Below are 22,592 nucleotides of genomic sequence, written 5' to 3' on the forward strand. Positions count from 1 at the left end.
CTAAGAGGAAAACACCAAGGAGAGGACAGACAATACAGACAAACATATAATCCCAGGTGGGCGACAACCGCAGACCACCAAGGTCCAACAGGGATCCGGAGGGTAACACTCTGGAACAACAACCAGGGATCTCAGCTACTCAGCTCCAGTGGGTCAGTATAGAAGTCCAGGCAGGAAGCTCTATATCTGGCAACCAGAGAAGTGGGAGATGGGAATATAAGGAGGTTGGGATTGCTGGACAAGAAACAGCTGAGGAGGAGAAGCTACGGATCCCTGAGTGAGCCAAAAAGGATTGCAAGGCAAACCCAGAAAGCTACCATTACGAAACAGCACTGTCTTTGTACAACGAATGCGCAGCCACCCGCTGCGACTTCCTGACCCCTGGTATAACGGAGTCAGACGTGGCTCTTGACACCCTCGTGACACAGAGGGTGGGTATCATCATGTCTTTGCTGAAAGGGGACGCGCAATCCTGGGCTTTTTCCCTGCCGCCCGGTTCTCTGGCTCTCCGGTCGGTGGAGGAATTTTTTAAAGCCCTGGGATTGATTTACGATGACCCAGATCGAGTTTCGATGGCAGAGTCAAAATTATGTAACTTACTACAGGGTAAACATACTGCTGAGGTTTACTGCACAGAGTTTAGGAGGTGGGCTACTGAGTCGGGGTGGAACGACCCCGCGTTACGTAGCCAGTTTTGTCAGGGGTTATCTGAAATGTTGAAAGATGCTCTGGCTTTTCATGAATACCCAGATACTTTGGAAAACGCAATGTCTTTGGCGATACGTTTGGATAGACGTATCAGAGAGAGGTGTAAGGGTCCCTCTGTGCAGGGGATTCCTCCCGCGTGTGGTTTTGTTTCACCAGCTGCCCAGGGTGATATTGCTTGTTATTCTGGGGTAGGGGAGGAACCCATGCAGTTAGGTCAGATATCTTTCCATTCGGATACTATAGACTTTCGAAAAGTGCACAATTTATGTTTCTATTGTGGGAAGAGGGGTCATTTTGTTTTTTCTTGTCCGTATTTTGAATCACAGGGTAAAGTGATAAAGAAAAAAGAAAAATAAAAAAAAACTCCCCTCACACTTGGTTGTATGAATGGTGTGGTGGAGCAGACTGGTATGCAAGTTCCCTGTAGTTCCCGTTTTCTCCTTTCAGCTATGGTGGCGCTAGAGTCTAGAAATGTGTTTGTTGATGTTTTTCTTGATTGTGGTGCTGGGGTAAATTTAATTGACTTTCTGTTTTTTGAGGGTTTGGGACTAAGTACTTGCACGTTAGAGAACGAGATTCATGTTTTTGCTATTGATTCTTCCCCTCTTTCTCAAGGGAGCCTTACTCACGTGGTTCATGGTATTCACGTGGTTCATGGTATTCACATGCTGAGATTATTTCCTGTTTCGTCATGAAGGATTTGCCAGCTCCAATAGTTTTGGGGTTGCCATGGTTGTCTAGACATACCCCAATTATAGACTGGCAGGCGAGACAAATCATTGGTTGGAGCAGGTTTTGTTCGGATAATTGTCTTGTCACATCTATTTCTGAAGTGTCCGTTACGGCCTTGCCTCAGTATCTCTCAGATTTTTCGGACATTTTTTCGGAGGGTGGGGCTCAGGAATTGCCCCCTCATCGTGACTATGATTGTCCTGTGAATCTCATTCCGGGAACTAAGTTGCCTAAGTCTCGGCCTTTACAACCTCTCTCAACCCGAGAGAGAGGTCATGCGAAAGTATGTCACCGAGAGTTTGGCAAAGGGTCATATTAGACCATCTAAGTCTCCAGTGGCTGTAGGTTTGTTCTTCGTGAAGAAGAAAGATGGATCACTGAGACCGTGTTTGGATTTCCGGGAGCTGAATCGTATTACAGTCCGGGATCCATATCCCCTGCCTTTGATCTCTGATCTTTTTGATCAGATTGTTGGAGCCAAGGTGTTCTCCAAGTTGGATTTGAGAGGAGCATACAATCTGATTAGGATCAAGGAGGGGGATGAGTGGAAAACGGCCTTCAATACGCATGAGGGTCATTTTGAGAACCTGGTAATGCCTTTTGGGTTGACTAATGCGCCAGCGGTATTTCAGCGATTTGTCAATGATATTTTTCATCATTTGGTGGAAGGGTCATAGTAGTCTACCTAGATGACATTTTAATTTATTCTCCTGATCTGAAGACCCATCAGGATCATGTGAGACAGGTTTTGACGATCCTTCAGGAGAATAAGTTATACGCCAAATTGGAGAAATGTTTGTTTGCGGTGCAAGAGCTTCCATTCTTGGGATACATGCTTTCTGATTCTGGTTTTCGTATGGACCCCGAAAAGGTCCGGGCGGTTCTGGAGTGGGTCTGCCCCCTGCTGCCTGGCAGCCCTTGATCTCTTACAAGGGGCTATGATACGCACAATTAACCCCTTCAGGTGCGGCACCTGAGGGGTTAATTGTGCGGATCACAGCCCCCTGTAAAAGATCGGGTGCTGCCAGGCAGCAGGGGGCAGTCATGTACACAGTTCTTAGTAAATTCTAACTTGAAGCGTCCCCATCACTATGGGAACGCCTCTGTGTTAGAATATACTGTCGGATCTGATTTTCACGATGTAACTCAAATCCGATGGTATATTCTAACATAGAAGCGTTCCCATGGTGATGGGGACGCTTCAAGTTAAAATATACCATCGGATTGGAGAAAACTCCGATCCTATGGTATATTAACTCCTGACTTTACATTGAAAGTCAATGAGGGACAGATCCGTTTGCAATTGCACCATATTGTGTCAACGTCAAATGGATCCGTCCACATTGACTTGCATTGTAAGTCAGGACGGATCCGTTTGGCTCCGCACGGCCAGGCGGACACCAAAACGACTTTTTTTTCATGTCCGTGGATCCTTCAAAAATCAAGGAAGACCCTCAGACGAAAAAACGGTCACGGATGACGGAAAAACGGAACCCGTTTTTGCGGACCGCAAAAAAAAACGGTTGTGTGCATGAGGCCTTAATAAGAGCAATAAACCAATTTGCTGGACACCACACAGCTGATATTTGGACACTGCTACTTCAGGACACACAGGGTGACCAAGAGATACTTGGGCGCTATCTGCTACATGGGTGATACCACAGCTTAGCATCTAAGACCAAAGATAACTGGCTGTTCTATGCTACTGTATATGTATCAACAGGTCCTGTGCGTCTCGCTATCAGCAGTTCCTCCTCTCCCACAGTCTACCTATATTTATGTGTTTTAGGGTGGTTAGCACAATGTTTTAAATGTGTTAATAAAATATCTGTTTTGTGAGATGTTCTCCCTAAGAAAAGACCAATCAGCAGCTACAACCATGGGTGCACCTAGTCTTTTTGCTGTCTGAGGCAAAAAGTGAAACGGATGCAGATGGTTGTGTTATCAGGAACGGAAGCGTTTTTGCTGAACCCTGACGGATCCAGTAAAAATGCTGGTGTGAAAGTAGCCTTAGACATATTTTGTTCATGTGTACCGGCTGGATGGAGGAGGTGTGGTGAGCATGAGATTTGAAGCGCCACCCCCTGGGATGGACCAGGATGCACAAGGCTGTCCTCCAGCCGCACTCATTTTGATGAGGGGACATAAAAATACATGACTGTGGACCTTTCCTTTGACACACATTGGCAGACCCAATCAGATTGGATGGTGTACACACAATAAAGAAAAAATATATATATATCTGTGTGATGAGAACTAATGGTTTCTTTTAACACATTTTTTTAATTAAAATAAAAAAAAACATCAAGTAGTCATATCTGAGAATTTCTCTTCTCTACATACAGTATAAGGAATTATGTCTGGCTGAAAAACAAAAACGAACAAAACAAAGAACATAAAGGAGAAAACAACAAAAATATTACAGTAAAGGAATTCAAGTCTTGATACTCATGCACAATATACGGGCACCGGCTGTGTGCACACCGTAGTACAGAAGAGGAGCCATTCACTTAAATCAGAAAGGTGCCGTGCGGAGCGGAGACACAGAAGCACTACGGACCGCTTCTGTGAGGCTTCTCTCTGTTCCTCCACACCGCCAAAAATAGAACATGTTCTATTTTTTTGCGGTGTGGACAGATCACGGACCCATTTATGTTGAATGGGTCTGGATCCGTCTGCGGAATCCACACGGATGTTGCCCGTGCACTCCCCAATGCATGGAACGGACGGCACACGTGTGCATGAGCTCTAAATCATTGCAAAGAACACTGAGTTTTCCACACTTCAACATCCCATGCCACATTTTAAGGGACATGCCCCCTTAGCCTTGAGGGGCATGTCCCCCAAAACATTGCACGGGATCGATGAATCACTTTTTCTTCCTGCATTTCGAAAGAGATGGTGTTAAAACGGAGCTCTGAAGCTGGATGTGGGGCTATTGATGTGTGGTGAGGCTATATGGATTGACTTCTTTTTGATGGGTCATTATGATTATGGCAATAGCAAATGTGTATTTTTTATGCTTTCCTACTTTTGCAATAGGATGTCTTATTTTTTGGGTGGAGGGAGGATAGGGAAAAAGTTAAATTATCATGTTAACTTTATTATGCAGATTCTTGAGATTCTGGCAATGTTGCGTTTTATGTATCACTAGGTATGGTATGATATGTCAACTAAAGGCAGTCTATAATACAGGGCCACTGCGTAAGAACAATATATGGGCCCCTTAATCTCCAATATCTTATGTAAGAAGATAATTTTAAGTAGCAGTGGATCCCTACTTATCTACTGGGGCAGATGCACAGGTTGCATCTATGGTATGTTCACCCCTGGAGTAGAAAAACCTAGCTGCTCACTTTCAGAAACAGCACCACACCTGTCCATAGGTTGTGAGTGGTGTTGCAGCTTTGCGCTATTAGAATAAATGTAGAAGAACTGCAATACTGAACACAACCAGTGGACAGATGTGGCACTGTTTTTGGAGGCAAGCAGCTATGGTCTTCTAATAATGGACAGCACCATTAACTTATATATTAGAAGGCATCCTGTGGTAACAGGTCCTACACTCGAGCTCCACACCTTTCACATTTCATACAATCTTCTGAACATTAGAACAGCTTCTCACCTGAGTGAGTTTTCAGATGTGAATCAAGACCCGTTTTCCGGCTATAACATTTCCCACATAGTGTACATAAATATGGCTTCTCACCTGTGTGAATTCTTAGATGTGTCACAACAGTTGACTTGTGACTAAAACATTTCCCACATTCAGGACATGAAAATGGCTTCTCCCCTGTGTGAGTTCTTTGATGTACCATAAGATTATGTCTCTGAACAAAACCCTTCCCGCATTCTGAACATGAAAATGGCTTCTCCCCTGTATGAATTCTCAGATGATCCACAAGATTTGGCCTCATGCGAAAACCTTTCCCACATAAATTACAAGAATATGGCTTCTCTCCTGTGTGAATTCTTAGATGCCTCACAAAGTCTGATTGATGGTTAAAAGACTTCCCACATTCTGAACACAAATTTGGCTTCTCCCCCGTGTGGGTTCTTCGATGCTTCACAAGATCTTGTTCACGGCTAAAACGTTTCCCGCATTCTGAACAGGCATGTGGCTTCTCTCCTGTGTGAGTCATCTGATGAAGAGCCAGTTGTTTTTTTTTCCTAAAACACTTCTCACATTCTGAACATGAATATGGCTTCTCCCCTGTGTGAATTTTCAGATGCACATCAAGACTATATCTCTGTCTAAAACGTTTACCACATTCTGAGCATGAAAATGGCCTCTCTCCAGTGTGAATTCTAAGATGGTTATTAAGCGTTGATTTACGGTTAAAGCTTTTTCCACATTTTAAACATGAGTTTGGCTTCTCTCCTGTGTGAGTTCTCTGATGGTCCACAAAATGTGATTTCTTACAAAAACGCCTCCCACATTCAGAACATGTATATGGACATTTATCACTGTGAGTTCTCTCATGTGCAAGAAGACTATATTTCCTTCTAAAATATTTCCCACATGTAGAACATCCAAAATGTTTACCCAGTCTATGCCCAGTTCTCATTTTTCCAATCTGCGATTGATTATCTTCTACAGTAGAAAAGGGAAATAAAGGGAGATATGAATCGAAGCCTTTCATCCAGTCTTCACCTGGGAAAAGAAAATTATGGATATTTTCTCATTTCTATGTGATAAATCAGTGGCACAAAAAACTTTCAGTCAAACCTTGGGTAGAGGGTACTAAATGTCCCTCCTCCACATTCTTTCAAGCTTCATGAATACCACATACTCACTAGCTATTTATCTTCAAATTCCTTTTTTGGCATCCATGCCTCAATTCTACTAAAACTGCCTTCAAAAAAAGGAAAAAAGATTTTCCTATCCATCTTTTGATATATCCCATGATTTTATCTGCCTTTTCAGCAGGTGTCTGACAATACATAATTGTAAGGGCTCTTTCACACAAGCGAATCCTGTGTTGGTAATCCGCTGCGTGAAAGAGAGCCAAGCCCCGTTCCGGACAGCAGAGACACGGAGCATTAACATGATTGATAATGCTCCGTGCCCCTCTGTGATCTTTTTACTACAAAATCACAGTGAGATAAAGTTGGCACTGTGATTTTGTAGTAAAAAGATCACAGAGAGGCACAGAGCATTATCAATCATGTTAATGCTCCGTGTCTCTGCTGTCCGGAACAGGGCTTGGTACTCTTTCACACAGCGGATTACCCGCACGGCATCTGCTCGTGTAAAAGAGCCCTAAAACTTGTTTCCTTGGCACAAGTTTTAGAGCCTTACATGTTCTCACACTGAACTTCTTTTGTTAGTTCTCCACCCAAGATTCCAACTTCCCCAAACACCTCTGTAATATCATGTCATCTGCCGAGTTTACAGAGTTTAGTATCATCTGCGAACATTGAATTTCAACTCTGTAGGCCTCTATAATGTCATTGATTAATGTAAAAGAACCCAATACTGACCCCTGTGGTATCCTGTGACCCAATCAGAGGCCACATTTGCTTTGTGCCATTTCGAAAGAAGAGTTCCTGTCACTATAGGGACACTTAGCAATTTGGACCATGCAAAACTGTTGATGGCACAAAGTAGAGAAGGGAGAGAGTCAGACAAACATACCTATTGTGGAGCTTTTATTCTGTGGATTAGCTTGAATATGAACTTATTTTCTTTCAAGTTCTGCTCCTGGAAGTGCCCAGGAGGTTATGCTTCACTACAAAGTGCTTTCTGCACTGGGCGGCTTCACAACCCACCCCTCTGCTCTCAGTGACACCTATAGTGGTCTGCTGGTTGCATGCTACAGTTGTCAACCCCTAACCCCCCCACCCTCAGTTGCATACAGCAGCAGCTAATAGCAGTAATAACAACCATGACAAGGACATTTTCCCATCAATATAGAAATATACAGTCAGTATATGACAATATCACCTAACCCAAGAGAGGGTCACCAGAACCACCCCATAAATGCACATCCGACAATAAATCAGTATCAAAAATATATAAAGTTTATTAGACACACCAACAGACACATTAAAAAATTGTATACAATTAGAACAAAGTGCGGTATGCAGTAAATAATATGTAACCAGCACATGCAGGTCCACTGAGTTGCCCCACCACAGGCATATATGTTATAAACCAGCATATAAAAATTCAATGTAGAGCATGAAGCAAATATAACATAAGGTAAGACCTCTAGAAATACAGACAGACCTAAATAGGGTCACAATGAAAGAGCCAAACCTACATAAGCAGCTGGTGCAGTGGACCTGGGAAAATGAGAAAGCGCCCAACGCGTATCGCCGGAGCAATCCGGCATACCGCACTTTGTTCTAATTGTATACAATTTTTTAATGTGTCTGTTGGTGTGTCTAATAAACTTTATATATTTTTGATACTGATTTATTGTCGGATGTGCATTTATGGGGTGGTTCTGGTGACCCTCTCTTGGGTTAGGTGATATTGTCTAATGCTTGTTTTTACCGCCCCCTGCACTCCGTATATTATTTGGTGTGCCCCCTGACTCCGTTACTTCAATACAGTCAGTATATATCATCAAGAAAAAATATCAAATATTGTCCTCCGAGTCTCATAGTAAATATGGATATTAACTTCTCCGACTGGATGAGGAATTCAGAACAGATGAGCAGATATCTATGTGATATAATCTCCTCTATTGGAAAGCGGATAGAGCGTGTTAAGTAAACTCAGTCGGCAAGTTATAAAGGAAGAATAAAGGAAAAGATTCTGAAAGGCTCTTACCATTCACTGACTCTAATGGGAGGTTTTCAGGTCCACTCGTTGTTTCCTGCAAGGATCCAAGATTAGGGTAAGAGAAAAAAAAAAAAAAAGAAACCACAGTGTATTTTGTCAAAATATCTTAGAAATTATGAACCAGTGCCCTAAATCATTGCTTTGAGTAGTGATCAGACAGGAACAGTATTGACTGTATATCAAGCATATTGCTGCATGAAATGATCTGAGCTGATGCTGAGGTGGACAGTGGTGCTCATCACCATTATTCAGTAACATCACAGCTTTTACAGTAAAGAAGCCTTTCATCAATGCTGAAGACTGAACCTTCTTTCCTCCAGCCAGACAAAAGGTCACTGTTGTCTATTGTGACCTCCCCGTGGAATCTGCTCACAGTATTTCTTACATTTACTGTATATATTTGAACAATTTTGTCATGTCCCCTGTAGACGTCTACTCCAGACTTAATAATTGCCATTACTATTAATCTTTGCTCATACCTCAGGTTCTTCAGACCTTTATGAATTTTACTTCTTCTCTTTGTAATTTTTTCAACCCATGTGCCCAAAACTGCCCTTCATATTCTAGATTAGGCTGCACTAATGTTTTGTAAAGCAGTCAGATTACGTGTTTTGAAGAAACTTAAAGGGGTATTCCAGTTAGAGGATGTTATCCCCTACCCACAGGATAAGGAGATAACTATAAGATTGATGGAGATCTTACAGCCATACCCTGTGAAGCTCCCTTTAAATGGAAGAAGCAGCCGTTTCAAAATGTACACCACTGCTCCATTTATTTCTATGGGTGCGCTGGAGATAGCCGAGTACAGGGCATAACTTTCTGTAAGTGCTCATGCACATGACCCTATGTATTTTGCGGTCCACAAAAAAACGGAATGGACACTGGCAAAAAATAAGTTTGTGTGCATGAGCCCTAACTGAAATACCCCTTTAGTACTTAAAGGGGTTCTGCAGCAATTTATATTGATGACATATCCTCATAATAGGTCATCAATATCTGATTGTGGGGGTCTGACACCCGCTGATCAGCCTTTTGAAGAGGAAGTGGCACTTTATTGCGATTGCTGCTCCCTCTTCATTATACTGCCGGTTGTCTCCCTTGGAGTGGCGGCATAGTGGACAGTACTTGCTCCATTCAAGTGAATGGAACGAGTTTTTGTAATTGTACTGCACTTCCGAGATGATGAGCAGTGTAAATGACACACTGAAAGAGCAAAGAGATAAGAAGAAATCTAGGAGAGAGCAGTACCTTTAAAGCTCAGAGACTGGGGCATGGTGAGCATGGTGGTGTACCGTATCAAATGCTTCAGAGATCCAGAAGAATGACCAGAGAGTTGTCACTGTTGCATTTAGCTGTCAAGAGGTCATTGCTCACTTCAGTGAGGGCAGTTTCTGTAGAATATAGGGTGTGGAAACCAGATTGTAATGGATCAAGGAGAGAGTTAGGGGAGAGATAGTAGATGAGGTGAGAGTAGACCAGATACTCCAGGAGTTTACAGATGGAGGGGAGATCAGTTGGTCTGTAGTTAGTGTTGCAGGACAGTTCAAGAGGTTTCTTTTTTTTATTTTTTATAATGGGATTCCAACAAAATGTTTGAAAGAAGAGATAACCAGAAGAGGAGGAGAAGAGACAGAGAAAGAGAGAGAGGTTGAAGATTGAGAGAGGTTGAAGATTTTAGTTAGGTCAGTAGTGACAGCTGAGGAGAGAGACTGGAGTGAGAGATCAGTAGTGCATGTGGTAGAGTGGGAAGAGAGAAGCATTGCTGTAGAAAGTGAGTTTGAGGTGTGTACCAGGGTTGCTTTTGTCTCTGTATGGAGGTTCTGAGTGTAGTGGGTGCTACTTCAGGGTACTTCTGAGGGTGTTATAGTGGTTTGCAGCTAGCTCAGGACAATATGAAACCCAATAGTGCAGAAGGCTGAGAGAAGTGCTGCTGCACAATCGAGGTTTCATCAAAGGTTTAGGTTCCTTTAGCTAGACGAAACTAGACTGTGTCCTTAACTAGAGATGAGTTAATTTCTCAAAAATTCGATTCGACCGCTTTGCCAAATTTTTTGAAAAAATTTGGTCCAATCTGAATTTATTTGCGGCGAAATTGCGTTAAAAAAAAAAATAATAATTTCCTGGCTGCAGACAGCCTTTATAGTGGTGTAGAACACAGTGCCTTGCAGTAACACGCATAGGGAGTCGGCTGGGATACTGAAACAATACTGTGAGTGAGCACGACATGCAGATAACAGGGGTCGCTCTTAGATACACTGCACACTTCACTTATTTGGGCAGTTACGGGGCCAAAACTGACCAAATAACTCAAATGTGAACTCAGCCTTACAGGTCAATGTTAGCATCAAGAAGAAGCACAATCCTTTCACACAGCTAATTCCACATAGATGTCTACAGAACCTGTTCTATTAAACACTTATACAAGTAGATCCCCCCCCCCCCACAGAGTGGAGAGGGTGTCAGCAGTAAGTTTGTGTTGACGTTACTGATTATTTTGCGGATCGTGTCTGTGGAGCATCCGCCTTCACTCGGTCAGCATTTGGTCAGTAATCCATCAGTATTGCTAAATCCCCCCAAAAAACAGGAGTGGATCGAAAATAGAGGTGACACGTGAATGGAATATTTGCATGTCTTCTGTGTTTTGTACCCACTCCTGCTTTTGGCTACCAAATCATAAGCCAATTCTGATGAAAAATATGGATCATGTCATGCAGGCCTTACATGGACAGGAACCGTTGTGCGTCTCATTTTTCCTTCCTTCTGACAGATCAGAAGAAGGGTCAAATAAATGATGATTTCAGCCAGGCTGAAAGGCAAAATAGTGGCCCAGTTATGAAGTGGGGAGGGTGGGAAGAGGATGAGAAGTCCACATAGTCAATGTGGGGTGGCAGGGTGCTTTTCAAGTTTGCCACCACCTGCTAGTTCAGGTCCTGCTCCAGGTCTAGCTGCTGCTGGTGGTGAGTAGTTTCATCACTAGGTGGGTGAAGAAAGCTGCTCATCAGCGACTCGAGACTCAAGTTGCTCCTAGCCCCCCACCCTGCCACAGCAGCCATGGCAGAGGAATGTAGGCGCAGAGGGTCCCCCGGTCAGACCTACGAGAGGATGATCGATAGAGCAGATAGGCAGAGGCCAACTGACTACATAGAATGTCTCTATAGTAGTTCAGTTTGTCCTCCCTCTCAGCGGGTGTAAGAAAGGCCCCCATTTTGGACCGGTAGCGAGGATCCAACAAGGTGGAGAGCCAGAAGTCATCCCTCTGCCGAATGGTGTGCAAGTGACTCGGAGGGAATCCCTGGACAATGAACGGGACATGGCTAGCTTGGTATCCAACCTTGTGCAAATGGGGAGTTTGCGGTTGTGCAAATAGGTTGTTTGCGGTGCGTTAAACGGGGAGTTTGGTCTGTCACTGTGAAGCGGGCGCGTAACCCTTACACTACCTGATCAATACAACATCATACCTGATGGTATACACACACTGGATGTTTTAAAGCACGTTATTCCAAACAATTTAGGAATGTTAGGTGATTTATGCCCTTTATGGATTAAAACCCGACTCTGCGTCAACTACGTAATTTTCCATGGGAGTTTTGCCATGGATCCCCCTCCAGCATGCCACAGTCCAGGTGTTAGTCCCCTTGAAACAACTTTTCCATCACTATTGTGGCCAGAAAGAGTCCCTGTGGGTTTTAAAATTTGCCTGCCTATTGAAGTCTTTGGCGGTTCGCCCGTTCGCGGAAATTCGCGTTCGCCGCTTGCGAACGAAAATTTTTATGTTCGCGACATCTCTACTTGGCACAATCCATCAGTTCTCTGAAAGGTGCCCACCACTTGGAAAGGGAGGGACTGCAGCACCAGCAACTTGGCCAGGAGCACAATTAGCTTCTGCGCCGTTGGATGAGTGCACGTATACTGTTATCTCTTGGCAATTGCTTCGGTGATCGATTGCTGTTGGAATGACTGACGAGGAGTAAGAGGAGGAGCAGGAGCATCAGGACCACCAGATGATGGGAAGGACAGACAGCTCCCTTCGGCTGAGGTGGTGGAGCCTTGACGGCCTGAAATCGAGTGCATGCCACTGGGTGATGCAGCGGTTGCTGCAGCAGGCTGGACCACCACATTGGAGCCACGGTTCTCCCAGGCCACTTTATGGTGATGCTGCAAAGGTTGACACAAGGCCATGGTGCCAACATTGGCACCTTGGCCACGCTTTGCCTTCTGCCCACAGATTCTACAAATGGCCATTTTCACCTCCTCCAGCGGCTTAACAAAAACTTCCACACCGCCGAGTATGTGATTTTACCCCCAACACTCTGCACTGAATGACTGCTATCACCGCTGCTTCCGTGAAGGTAGGCTCCTGCGAAGCGGGTCGTTTACCCCGGGCACGTTTGGCTCCCGACCTCCCACTGCTGCCACCCTGCTGACTCCCAGCCATGCTAGTGACTTGCTGGCTCCACCGCTGCCTCACGGGCAAGCTGCCACCCTCTTTTCTCGATGATGATGAAGCCCCTAATTCACCCGGCTCCCAAGTGCGATCATCTACATCATCATCAAGTACTGTCTGCACGTCACTGATGTCCTCCTCAACGGTGCTGACTGTCCTCTAGTAGCTCATCCTTGCTGTATAGTGGAGCTGAGCCCACAGCATATACTTGTCTGGCTGAGGGAACACAAAAGGACAGAGGCAGGTTGAGGACAGGTGAGGGCACAGGGCCTGCTCCCGTGCCATGCCAACTAAGGGTTGTGTCTGACAGACCCACCGACTCTTGGCTGAAGGTGTCTGATGTCACTTGGAATGAAGTGGATGACCGAGTCAACCATTCAAAAACCGCTGGGTTGCTGGTCAAAACACGACCGCTAGCTCAGGCCTCTCGCTGCGACTCCTGCTGCCAAGCCCCCTTACTCTGCTGTGACCTCTGCCTGCGCCAGAAACATTTAGGCCTCTGCCACTCCCCTGTGCAGGGCCTGGCACTTCTCTGTTTGACATACTGTTAGATCAAATAAATCAATAAAAAGGAAATTAAAACAGCACAAAAAGTCTGTAATTTTTTCACCTCACCACACAACGGCTAATAAGCCCCTTTTTTTTCCACTAATACACGCCAAAAAAGGGCTTTATTTTTTTCCACTTATACACGCCACATAGGGCTTTAGAACATATAACTGCACCGTTGAACGGCAAATAGGCCCTTTTTTTCCACTTATACACGCCACAAAGGGCTTTAGAAAATATAACTGCACCGCAGAACGGCAAATATATATATTTTTGTCACTAATACACGCCAAAAAGGGCTGTAATTTTCTCACTTCACCACACAACGGCAAATACTTTTTTATGCCACTAATACATGCAAAAAAGTGCTTTATAACATATAACAGCACTGCTGAATGGCAAATATATATTTTTACCACTAATACACGCTGTAGGACGGTACAAGAGGTCGTCATTGATGGTAGGTATGTGTCACCGAGGTTTCTGGCCTCGGTGAAGTAAGAGCCGGTATTTTCATGTGTCAGCGGCAGCTAATGCTGATTGACACTTTGCTATTTAGTATGGCTGTAAATAGCTGATCTGGGAAGCCTCTTGCTGGGAGCAGTCAAAGTGCTGGGTGGGTGACTACTCCCCACGTTCCAGGCCGGGTCTTGGCAGACTTAGAAAAAACAGCCAGCACTGTCAGGTGGTGTGGATTACCTCCCTCTGACAGTGAAGCTCTGGAGATCTCTGTGCTGAGGTCTGAAGACCATGTGTCAGGCAAGCAGGTCAACTTAAAGCCTGCAAGTGGACTTTCTGAGGCTGAGCATTCAGCCGGGTGTGAACTGACACCCAGGATACCAGGTGAACTTTATTTTGTTTTTCTGTGTGTGAACAAGCACCAAGCCTGAAAAGGGACTGTTGTGTTATAAGTGTGAAAAAACACTGAAGAGTGATTTACAACCTGGTCCTTTGCCTCTATACTGCGTCCGCTAACCTGCCTACCAGAGCGAATCCCCACAACGCCAAAAAGGGCTGCTGAACGGCAAATAGGCCCTTATTTTCTTCCACTTATACACGCCACAAAAAGGTTTAGAACATATAACTGTACTGCTGAACGGCAAATATATATTTTTTTGCCACTAAACACGCCAAAAAGAGCTTTAGAACATATAACTGCACCGCTGAACGGCAAATAGGCCCTTATTTTTTTCCACTAATACACACACCAAAAAGGGCTTTAAAACATATAACTGCTCCGCTGAACGACAAATATATTTTTCTTTTGCCACTAATACACGACAAAAAGGGCAGTAATTTTCTCACTTCAGCACACAACAGCTAATAAGCCCTTTTTTTCAACTAATACAATCCAAAAAAGGCTTCAGAACATATAACTGCACCACACAAGGGCAAATAAGACGTATAAATATTTCCTTGTAATAAACCCTGTTAATGGCTGTACCAAACAGAACTTGCACCCCAATAAGAACGGTTCGCTGGAATTACAGAGCTGTTTAATGGCAGTGCAGCAAGGTGTATCAGGATTGTTCCTATTACTCAGGCTGTAACCTCCCCTACTGAACCCTGTTCTGCTTCAATACTGTGGAATAATTCCTTCCTATCCTTTTCCTGAACTTCTATACAGCAAAATATACGTTTTCAAGTCTTTCCTAGCACTGTCTCTAGCGCCTGTTGACGTTTCTCCCTGCACTAAGTACACTGGAAAATGGCTGAATCCAAGATGGCTGAGGCTATTTATAGGGCTGTGACATCACAGGGCTGGCTGCTGATTGGCTGCATGCATGGCATTGTGGGTGATCCCTCGTTCCCAGAGTTCTTTGCTCCATGTCCTAACACGTGCAGCAGCCATTTTAGGAAAAAATGTGATTCGTTACCTAGAAGCGTGAGGAAATTCGGATTCGGTGCGAATCAAATTTTTCCTGAAATTTGGATTGAATTCCACTTCGTCAACTTCGATCCGCTCATCTCTACCCTTAATGTGCATGTCCAAAGAGGGGAAAATTTAACAATCTTTCATGAAAGATTTAGCCACTACCTACCACAGACAACAAGAAGATCAAATAGAGCATGTAGTCCAGTGCAGGAGAAGTCTAGGAGAAAGAGTCATTACTCCAAGCTACAGAGAATATGGAGACATCTTACCTGATGATCCAGTGGGACATTTTGCTTTTCCTCAGGACAATACTGGGAATATAGAGGACTGGGACATCTCTCCGGTGGATTTCTCCTACTGGACTCATCTATAGGAAATAAACCCAGTGACTGAATACATTGTCTGTATGTGATGATCAATAGTGATGAGCGAATATTTTGTAGAATATTCGTCATATATTCGCAAAATCCAGAATTCGCTATTATTTTCTTGATTGCGAAAATCGACAATGTAATATTCACGTAAAGCACGCGCAATACAGGCACTTTTGCTAAATTTTTCAAGCTGCTAGAAGTTTCCTGAGACTGGAGAAAATGGTTGGCACAGCAGAACATTACAATAGCTTTATATGCAGATAGAGTGTTCCAATATATTCGCAAATCGGCAAATAATGATGCACATATTTTGGTGCAATACATTTTAGCAGGTCTGGCTGCATATTACTGATTGGTGCCCTAAGTATTGTTGTGAACTTGTGACATCACAGCACTATGTCTGTAGCATGTATGTATGGACAGCAGAATCAGCTACACTATATCATGATCTAACCTGCACTGACTATCTCCCACTAACTATCTGTATTATATATATATATATATATATATATATATATATAAGCTAACTATCTATATAATGTAATGACACTGCTCTCACTCTCTCAGAACCTTAAAAAACTACAGAAAATGGCTGCTGGGAAGGTTCTTATATAGTAAGGGGTCGGCAACTTTCCTATGGGTTGCTAGGGATGTTGCTAAGCTTAGACAAAGACATTGCAGCCTTCTCATTGGCCCAAAAGCAAGAAGCAGGGAGGGATCATGGGTTTAGATGAAAAAAAAATCTAGAATATTCGAAAATACTAATGTATATCACTATATTCAAAATATTCGTGAATTCTCAAAGTGCCGATATTCGCGATTGATATTCGCTATTCAAATATTCGCGCCCAACACTAATGATCAGATGATGGATGAATCTATGTGATCCTCAAACAAAATCTATAATGAAGGAAGGTCTCCTCTTACCCGGTGATGTGAGGGGCTGGTGATCCTCCATGATGACTTCCCTGTATAGAACCTTGTGTCCTTCTAAATAATCCCACTCCTCCATGGAGAAATAGACAGAAACCATTTACAGCCATTATCGATGGCCATCAACAACAGGATGACAGAGAGCATATACTCCACTGCTGGAGAAGTATTGTAGAAAACATCATTACATCAGTCTGTAGAGTATTTGGAGAAATCTCACCTGTTGATCTATTGGGACAATTGGCTTTTCCTCAGGACAATCCTGAGAATATAGAGGACTGGGACATCTCTCTGGTGGATTTCTCCTACTGGACTCATCTATAAGAGATAAACCCAGTGACTGAATACATTGTCTATATGTGATGATCAGATGATGGGTGAAACTAGGTGATCCTCAAACCTGGTCTCCTCTGTAATGAAGGAAGGTCTCCTCTTACCCGGTGATGTGAGGGGCTGGTGATCCTCCATCATGACGTCCTTGTACAGATCCTTGTGTCCTTCTAAATACTTCCACTCCTCCATGGAGAAATAGACAGTGACATCCTGACACCTTATAGGAACCTGACACACACAATCATACAGTCATCCTCCAGACATCTCCTTGGCGTTATTGTATAATGTCCCAGCATTCCCGGCAGCGCTCACCTCTCCGGTCAGCAGCTCAGTGATCCTGGTGGTAAGTTCTAGGATCTTCTGCTCATGTATCAGGGAATGAGGTGGAGGCTCGGTGATGGCTCCTGGGGTCCTGCTCCATTCTCCTGACACATGGGGTGTCACACACTCACCAGATGACTTCTTCACTACTGTGTAATCCTGTGTATGGGGAGACACCGATCACTACATGTATTCTAAGAGTCCTTCACCTTTCCAGTCATTTCCCTGTATTATTAATAGAGATAAGAGTGATGTCATGTGAGACTCTCACCTCTCCAGTTATCATGTAGATGATCTCTAGGGTGAGGTCTAATATCCTCGCAGCCATGAGGTCTCTGTCCTCGTCCATTCTCGGAAATTTTAGCTTCAAGACTCCTATGCCTAAAAAACATGATAGAAAAAAAAAGAAGGTTTGAACGCAAAAAAAAAAAAAAAAAGAAAAGGAAGAAGAACTTGTCGGCAGGATCAGGAATATTGTCTGACAGGTATCAATTTAACCAGTAGGGTTAACCCTTAACCCTCCCAGGCAGTGTGATTAGTTTAACTGCATTGATCCTGCTGACAAGTGCTCATAAAGGAGCTTTTACATGGGCTGATGCAAAGGCATTTACTGATAATCACCTAAATCGTTCAAGTGCACTAGAGCTGCATATTCATGCATCAATCATTGCCTGTCTACGGGAAATTAATGATCGCTACTTACACAGGGCCACGTGCTATTGATGAACAATGATTTTTTTGTGGCACATAAAAAGTGCATACACCAAAAGATCTATGTAACAGAATTGTGCCTCACTAATTATGAATTATAAGGGACCACTGACCCCCAGTGCTCCACCACCAGTCCTCCAGATTTACTATATCTCCGAGGTCTAATTACTAATGTATAGGCTTATAATAAAAGCCTTTCTAACACGCTTCAGGGCGAAAGAGCTCCTGACTTCATCAGACATAAAAGAAAACATACAAATAGTATAAAGTTACAATTATATTCCATGATGGCTGACAGGACGTGCCAGAAAGAGGAAGTGACATCACACTGACCCTGTACTCTATGTTCATTCTATCTGCCAAATGAATCGATTAAACAGTACCTAGAACATCCTGGAGTAATTACCTCATGGGAGAAGAGACTTGGCAAGTTCACTAAATTCATCATCACTCTTAGCCAAGGAGCTGGCCGCAGAAAGTGCTTGTGTTCCAAATACAGGAAGTGTCATGAGTTCCATATACAGGAAGTGCTTGTGTTCCATATATAGGAAGTACCTTGTGTTCCATATACAGGAAGTGCTTGTGTTCCAAATGCAGGAAGTACTATGTGTTCCATATATAGGAAGTACCTTGTGTTCCATATACAGGAAGTGCTTGTGTTCCAAATGCAGGAAGTACCTTGTGTTCCATATATAGGAAGTACCTTGTGTTCCATATACAGGAAATGTTGTGTGTTCCAAATGCAGGAAGTACCCTGTGTTCCATATACAGGAAGTGCTTGTGCTCCAAATGCTGTGTGTTCCACAGACAGGAAGTGCCACAAGAATAAAGGAAATAATAATAATTGCTGGATTTATGCAAAATTATCAAAACCGATGTAAGGGTACTTTCACATGAGCGCTAGAAGAATCCAGCAGGCAGTTCTGCTGCCGAAACTGCCTGCCGGAAATCCGTATGCAAAAGCATATCATTTGTTTCCAGATCCGTCTGACAAATGCATTGAAATAGCGGATCCGTATCTCCAGTGTCATCTGGAAAAACGTATCCAGTATTTATTTATTTCATATTTTTAAAGGTCTGCGCATGCGCAGACCGGAAAGCCGGATCCGTCAATGCGGCAATTAATTCTGGATTCAGCATTAACCCCTTAAGGACTCAGCCCTATTTCACCTTAAGGACTTGGCCATTTTTTGCAAATATTTAAGTGCTGATAACTTTAAAACGCTTTGACTTACCCAGGCCGTTCTGAGATTGTTCTTTCATCACATATTGTACTTCATGACACTGGTAAAATTGGGTCAAAAAAGTTAATTTTTTTGCATAAAAAAATACCAAATTTACCAAAAATTCTGAAAAATTAGCAAATTTCAAAGTTTTAGTTTCTCTACTTCTGTAATACATAGTAATACCCCCAAAAATTGTGATGACTTTACATTCCCCATATGTCTACTTCATGTTTGTATCATTTTGGGAATGATATTTTATTTTTTGGGGACGTTACAAGGCTTTGAAGTTTAGAAGCAAATTTTGAAATTTTTCAGAAATTTTCCAAATCCCACTTTTTATCGACCAGTTCAGGTTTGAAGTCACTTTGTGAGGCTTACATAATAGAAACCATCCAAAAATCTAGAAACTACACCCCTCAAGGTATTCAAAACTGTTTTTACAAACTTTGTTAACCCTTTAGGTCTTCCACAAACCTTCATGGCAAATGGACATAAAATGTAAGAATTTCGATTTTTGGGAAAATTTTCCAATAAAATCAATTTTTTCCTGGAAAAAAACAAGGGTTAACTGCCAAACAAAACTCAAAAAGGGTTGCCCTGATTCTGCAGTTTGCAGAAACACCCCATATGTGGTCTTAAACTACTGTTTGGCCAAACGGGAGGACATAGAAGGAGGGGAACACCATATGAGTTTTGCAAGGCAGATTTTGCAGGACTGGTTTTGTTTATACTATGTCCCATTTGAAGCCCCCCGTTGCACCCCTAGAATTGAAATTTCAAAAAAGTGACTCCATCTAAGAAAGTACACCCCTCAAGGTATTCAAAACTGGGTTTACAAACTTTGTTAACCCTTTAGGTGTTCCACAAGAGTTAATGGCAGATGGAGAAACAATTTAGAAATTTCTATTTTTTGGAAAATTTAAAATTTTAATCCATTTTTTCCAGTAATAAAGTAAGGGTTAACTGCTAAACAAAACTCAATATGGGTTGCCCTGATTCTGTAGTTTGCAGAAACACCCCATATGTGGTCGTAAACTACTATTTGGCTAAACGGCAGGACATAGAAGAAGGGGAACACCATATGGGTTTTGGAAGGCAGATTTTGCTGGACTGGTTTATTTACACCATGTACCCTTTCAAGCCCCCTGATGCACCCCTAGAGTAGAAACTCCATAAAAGTGATCCAATCTACGAAACTACGGGATAAGGTGGTTGTTGTTTTGGGACTATTTTAGGGGTAAATATGATTTTTAGTTGCTCTATATTACACTTTTTTGAGGCAAAGTAACAAAAAACTTAAATTCTAAAATTGTTTCTACATTCGCTATTTCGTTTTGTGGAACACCTAAAGGGTTAACAAAGTTTGTAAAGTAACCTTTGAATACCTTGAGGGGTGTAGTTTCTTAGATGGGGTCACTTTTTTGGAGTTTCTAGTCTAGGCTACATCAGGGGGGCTTCTGATGGGACATGGTATAAATAAACCAGTCCATCAAAATCTGCCTTCCAGAAACCATATGGAGTTCCCTTCGTTCTATGCCCTGCCGTGCGGCTATATAGCCATTTACGACCAAACTACAGAATCAGGGCAATAAATATTTAGTTTTTTTTTGTTGTTAACCCTTGCTTTATTACAGGAAAAAAAGGATTCAAATGGAAATTTTGCCCAAAAATGGTTTTGGCACAGTTTTTATTTTATATTTTTAACGCTGTTCATCCGAGGGGTTTGGTCAAATGTTATTTTTATAGGGCAGCTTCTTACGGACGCGGCGATACCTAATATGTCTACATTTTAAAATGTATTTAGATTTTACACTATATTATCATTTTAGGAAAAATTATTTTAGTATCTCCATAGCCTAGGAGCTACCGTTTTTTTCTTTTTTGTTGGGCGACTATCTAATGTAGGGGCTCATTTTTTGGGGGGTGAGATGGCGGTTTTATTGGCACTATGTGGGGGTGCATATGACATTTTGATCGCTCGCTATTACACTTTTTGTGATGTTAGGTGACAAAAAATTGCTTTTTTTACACGTTTTATTTTTTTAACGCTGTTCATCCGGGGGGGTTGGGTTACATGTTACTTTTATAGAGAAGAATTTTACGCACGCGACGATGCCCAATATGTATGGCTCTCAGACTTTGGAGACACTAAGCAGGCATCCTCAAACTGCGGCCCTCCAGATGTTGTAAAACTACAATTCCCACCATGCCCTGCTGATGGCTGTAGGTTGTCTGGGCATGCTGGGAGTTATAGTTTTACAACATCTGGAGGGCCGCAGTTTGAGGATGCCTCCACTAAAACTAATATTTTTTGGGCCTTTGGCTGTGCGGGCATGCTGGGAGTTGTAGTTTTGCAACAGCTGGAGGCACACTGGTTGGGAAACACTGCTCTAGGGGACTGTTAGGGATTATAAAAATTTAGTACTCCATGGAAGTGTGATACTCCCTGAAGCAATCGATAACGCAGAGGCCCGGATGATCGGGGCACGTGTCGCACTGAGTGGTGGTGTCCTTCCGTATCCCCCTCCTGCGACACTTTCTGCACTTTTTTTGGGTTAGACCACACCTGGAAAATGTTGGCCAGGGACGATCCGGGCGCCTCCAATTCCCGAGGTACTCCGGCTTGCTCTTTCCCGGTCCAAAAAGATCAGGGCCTTGAGGGCTGCCTCATAGAATTGGAGGAATGTCCCTGTGCTGCCAGTGCTTCGGGATAGTACAAAAGAGTTGTACATGGCAACCTGCACCAAGTAGACCGCAACTTTTTTGTACCATGCCCGGGTTTTGCGCATGGCATTATATGGCTTGAGGACTTGATCAGAGAGATTAACTCCTCCCATATACCGATTGTAGTCGACGATACAATCGGGCTTGAGGACCGTTGCCGCGGTACCTCGCCCAGAGACGGGGGTGGTGCTGTTACCATGGATTGTGGACAGCATAAGGACATCCTTTTTGTCCTTATACTTGAGTAACAACAGGTTTCCACTGGTAAGGGCACGGGTCTCACCGCTGGGGATAGGTACCTGGAGGGGGTAGGCAGGGAGGCCGCGTTGATTTTTCCGCACGGTCCCACAAGCGAACGCGGATCTGGCGGCAAGGGACCTGAACAAGGGAATGCTAGTATGAAAGTTATCCACGTACAGGTGATAACCCTTATCTAGCAGTGGGTACATAAGGTCCCACACGAGTTTCCCGCTAACACCCAGAGTGGGGGGACATTCTGGGGGTTGAATACGGGAATCTCGCCCCTCGTACACACAAAACTTGTAAGTGTACCCTGAGGTACTCTCACAAATTTTGTATAGCTTCACGCCATACCTCGCCCGCTTAGTGGGAATGTATTGGTGGAAACTGAGTCTCCCCTTGAACGCAACGAGAAACTCATCAACCGCGACCTCCCTTCCAGGTACGTAGGCCTGCTCAAATTTGGGCCCGAAGTGATCGATGACCGGCCATATCTTATACAGACGGTCATGGGCAGGATCACCTCGGGGGGGACATGCTGCATTATCGGAATAATGCAGACATTTCCGGATGGCCTCAAACTGGGGACGTGTCATGGCCATACTGTAGAGTGGGGTCTGGTAGAGAA

General features: G+C 43.4%; 1 protein-coding gene across 9 annotated transcripts in view; it reads right to left on the minus strand.

The window, feature by feature from the left end:
- Positions 1 to 3,766: 3,766 nt before the first annotated feature.
- Positions 3,767 to 22,592, minus strand: part of LOC120994421 (zinc finger protein OZF-like) — a 391,027-nt gene continuing 372,201 nt past the window's right edge. For 4 of the 9 annotated variants that reach the window (XM_040422975.1, XM_040422974.1, XM_040422973.1 and 1 more), the window contains exons 4-9: positions 17,335 to 17,418; positions 17,055 to 17,222; positions 16,847 to 16,970; positions 15,372 to 15,469; positions 8,222 to 8,267; positions 3,767 to 6,094 (exon numbers count right to left, since the gene is read on the minus strand). In XM_040422975.1, the coding sequence (XP_040278909.1) occupies positions 5,049 to 6,094; positions 8,222 to 8,267; positions 15,372 to 15,469; positions 16,847 to 16,970; positions 17,055 to 17,222; positions 17,335 to 17,412 (1,560 nt within the window). In that variant the 5' untranslated portion in view covers positions 17,413 to 17,418 and the 3' untranslated portion in view covers positions 3,767 to 5,048. Of the gene's footprint in view, positions 6,095 to 8,221; positions 8,268 to 15,371; positions 15,470 to 16,403; positions 16,649 to 16,846; positions 16,971 to 17,054; positions 17,223 to 17,334; positions 17,445 to 18,030; positions 18,073 to 18,107; positions 18,266 to 22,592 lie in introns of those variants that run through there. The other 5 variants (XM_040422972.1, XM_040422978.1, XM_040422977.1 and 2 more) reach the window with 5 other exon arrangements.

The sequence above is a fragment of the Bufo bufo genome, chromosome 3 (assembly GCF_905171765.1).
Source record: "Bufo bufo chromosome 3, aBufBuf1.1, whole genome shotgun sequence".
In the NCBI taxonomy this organism is placed as follows: Eukaryota; Metazoa; Chordata; class Amphibia; order Anura; family Bufonidae; genus Bufo; species Bufo bufo.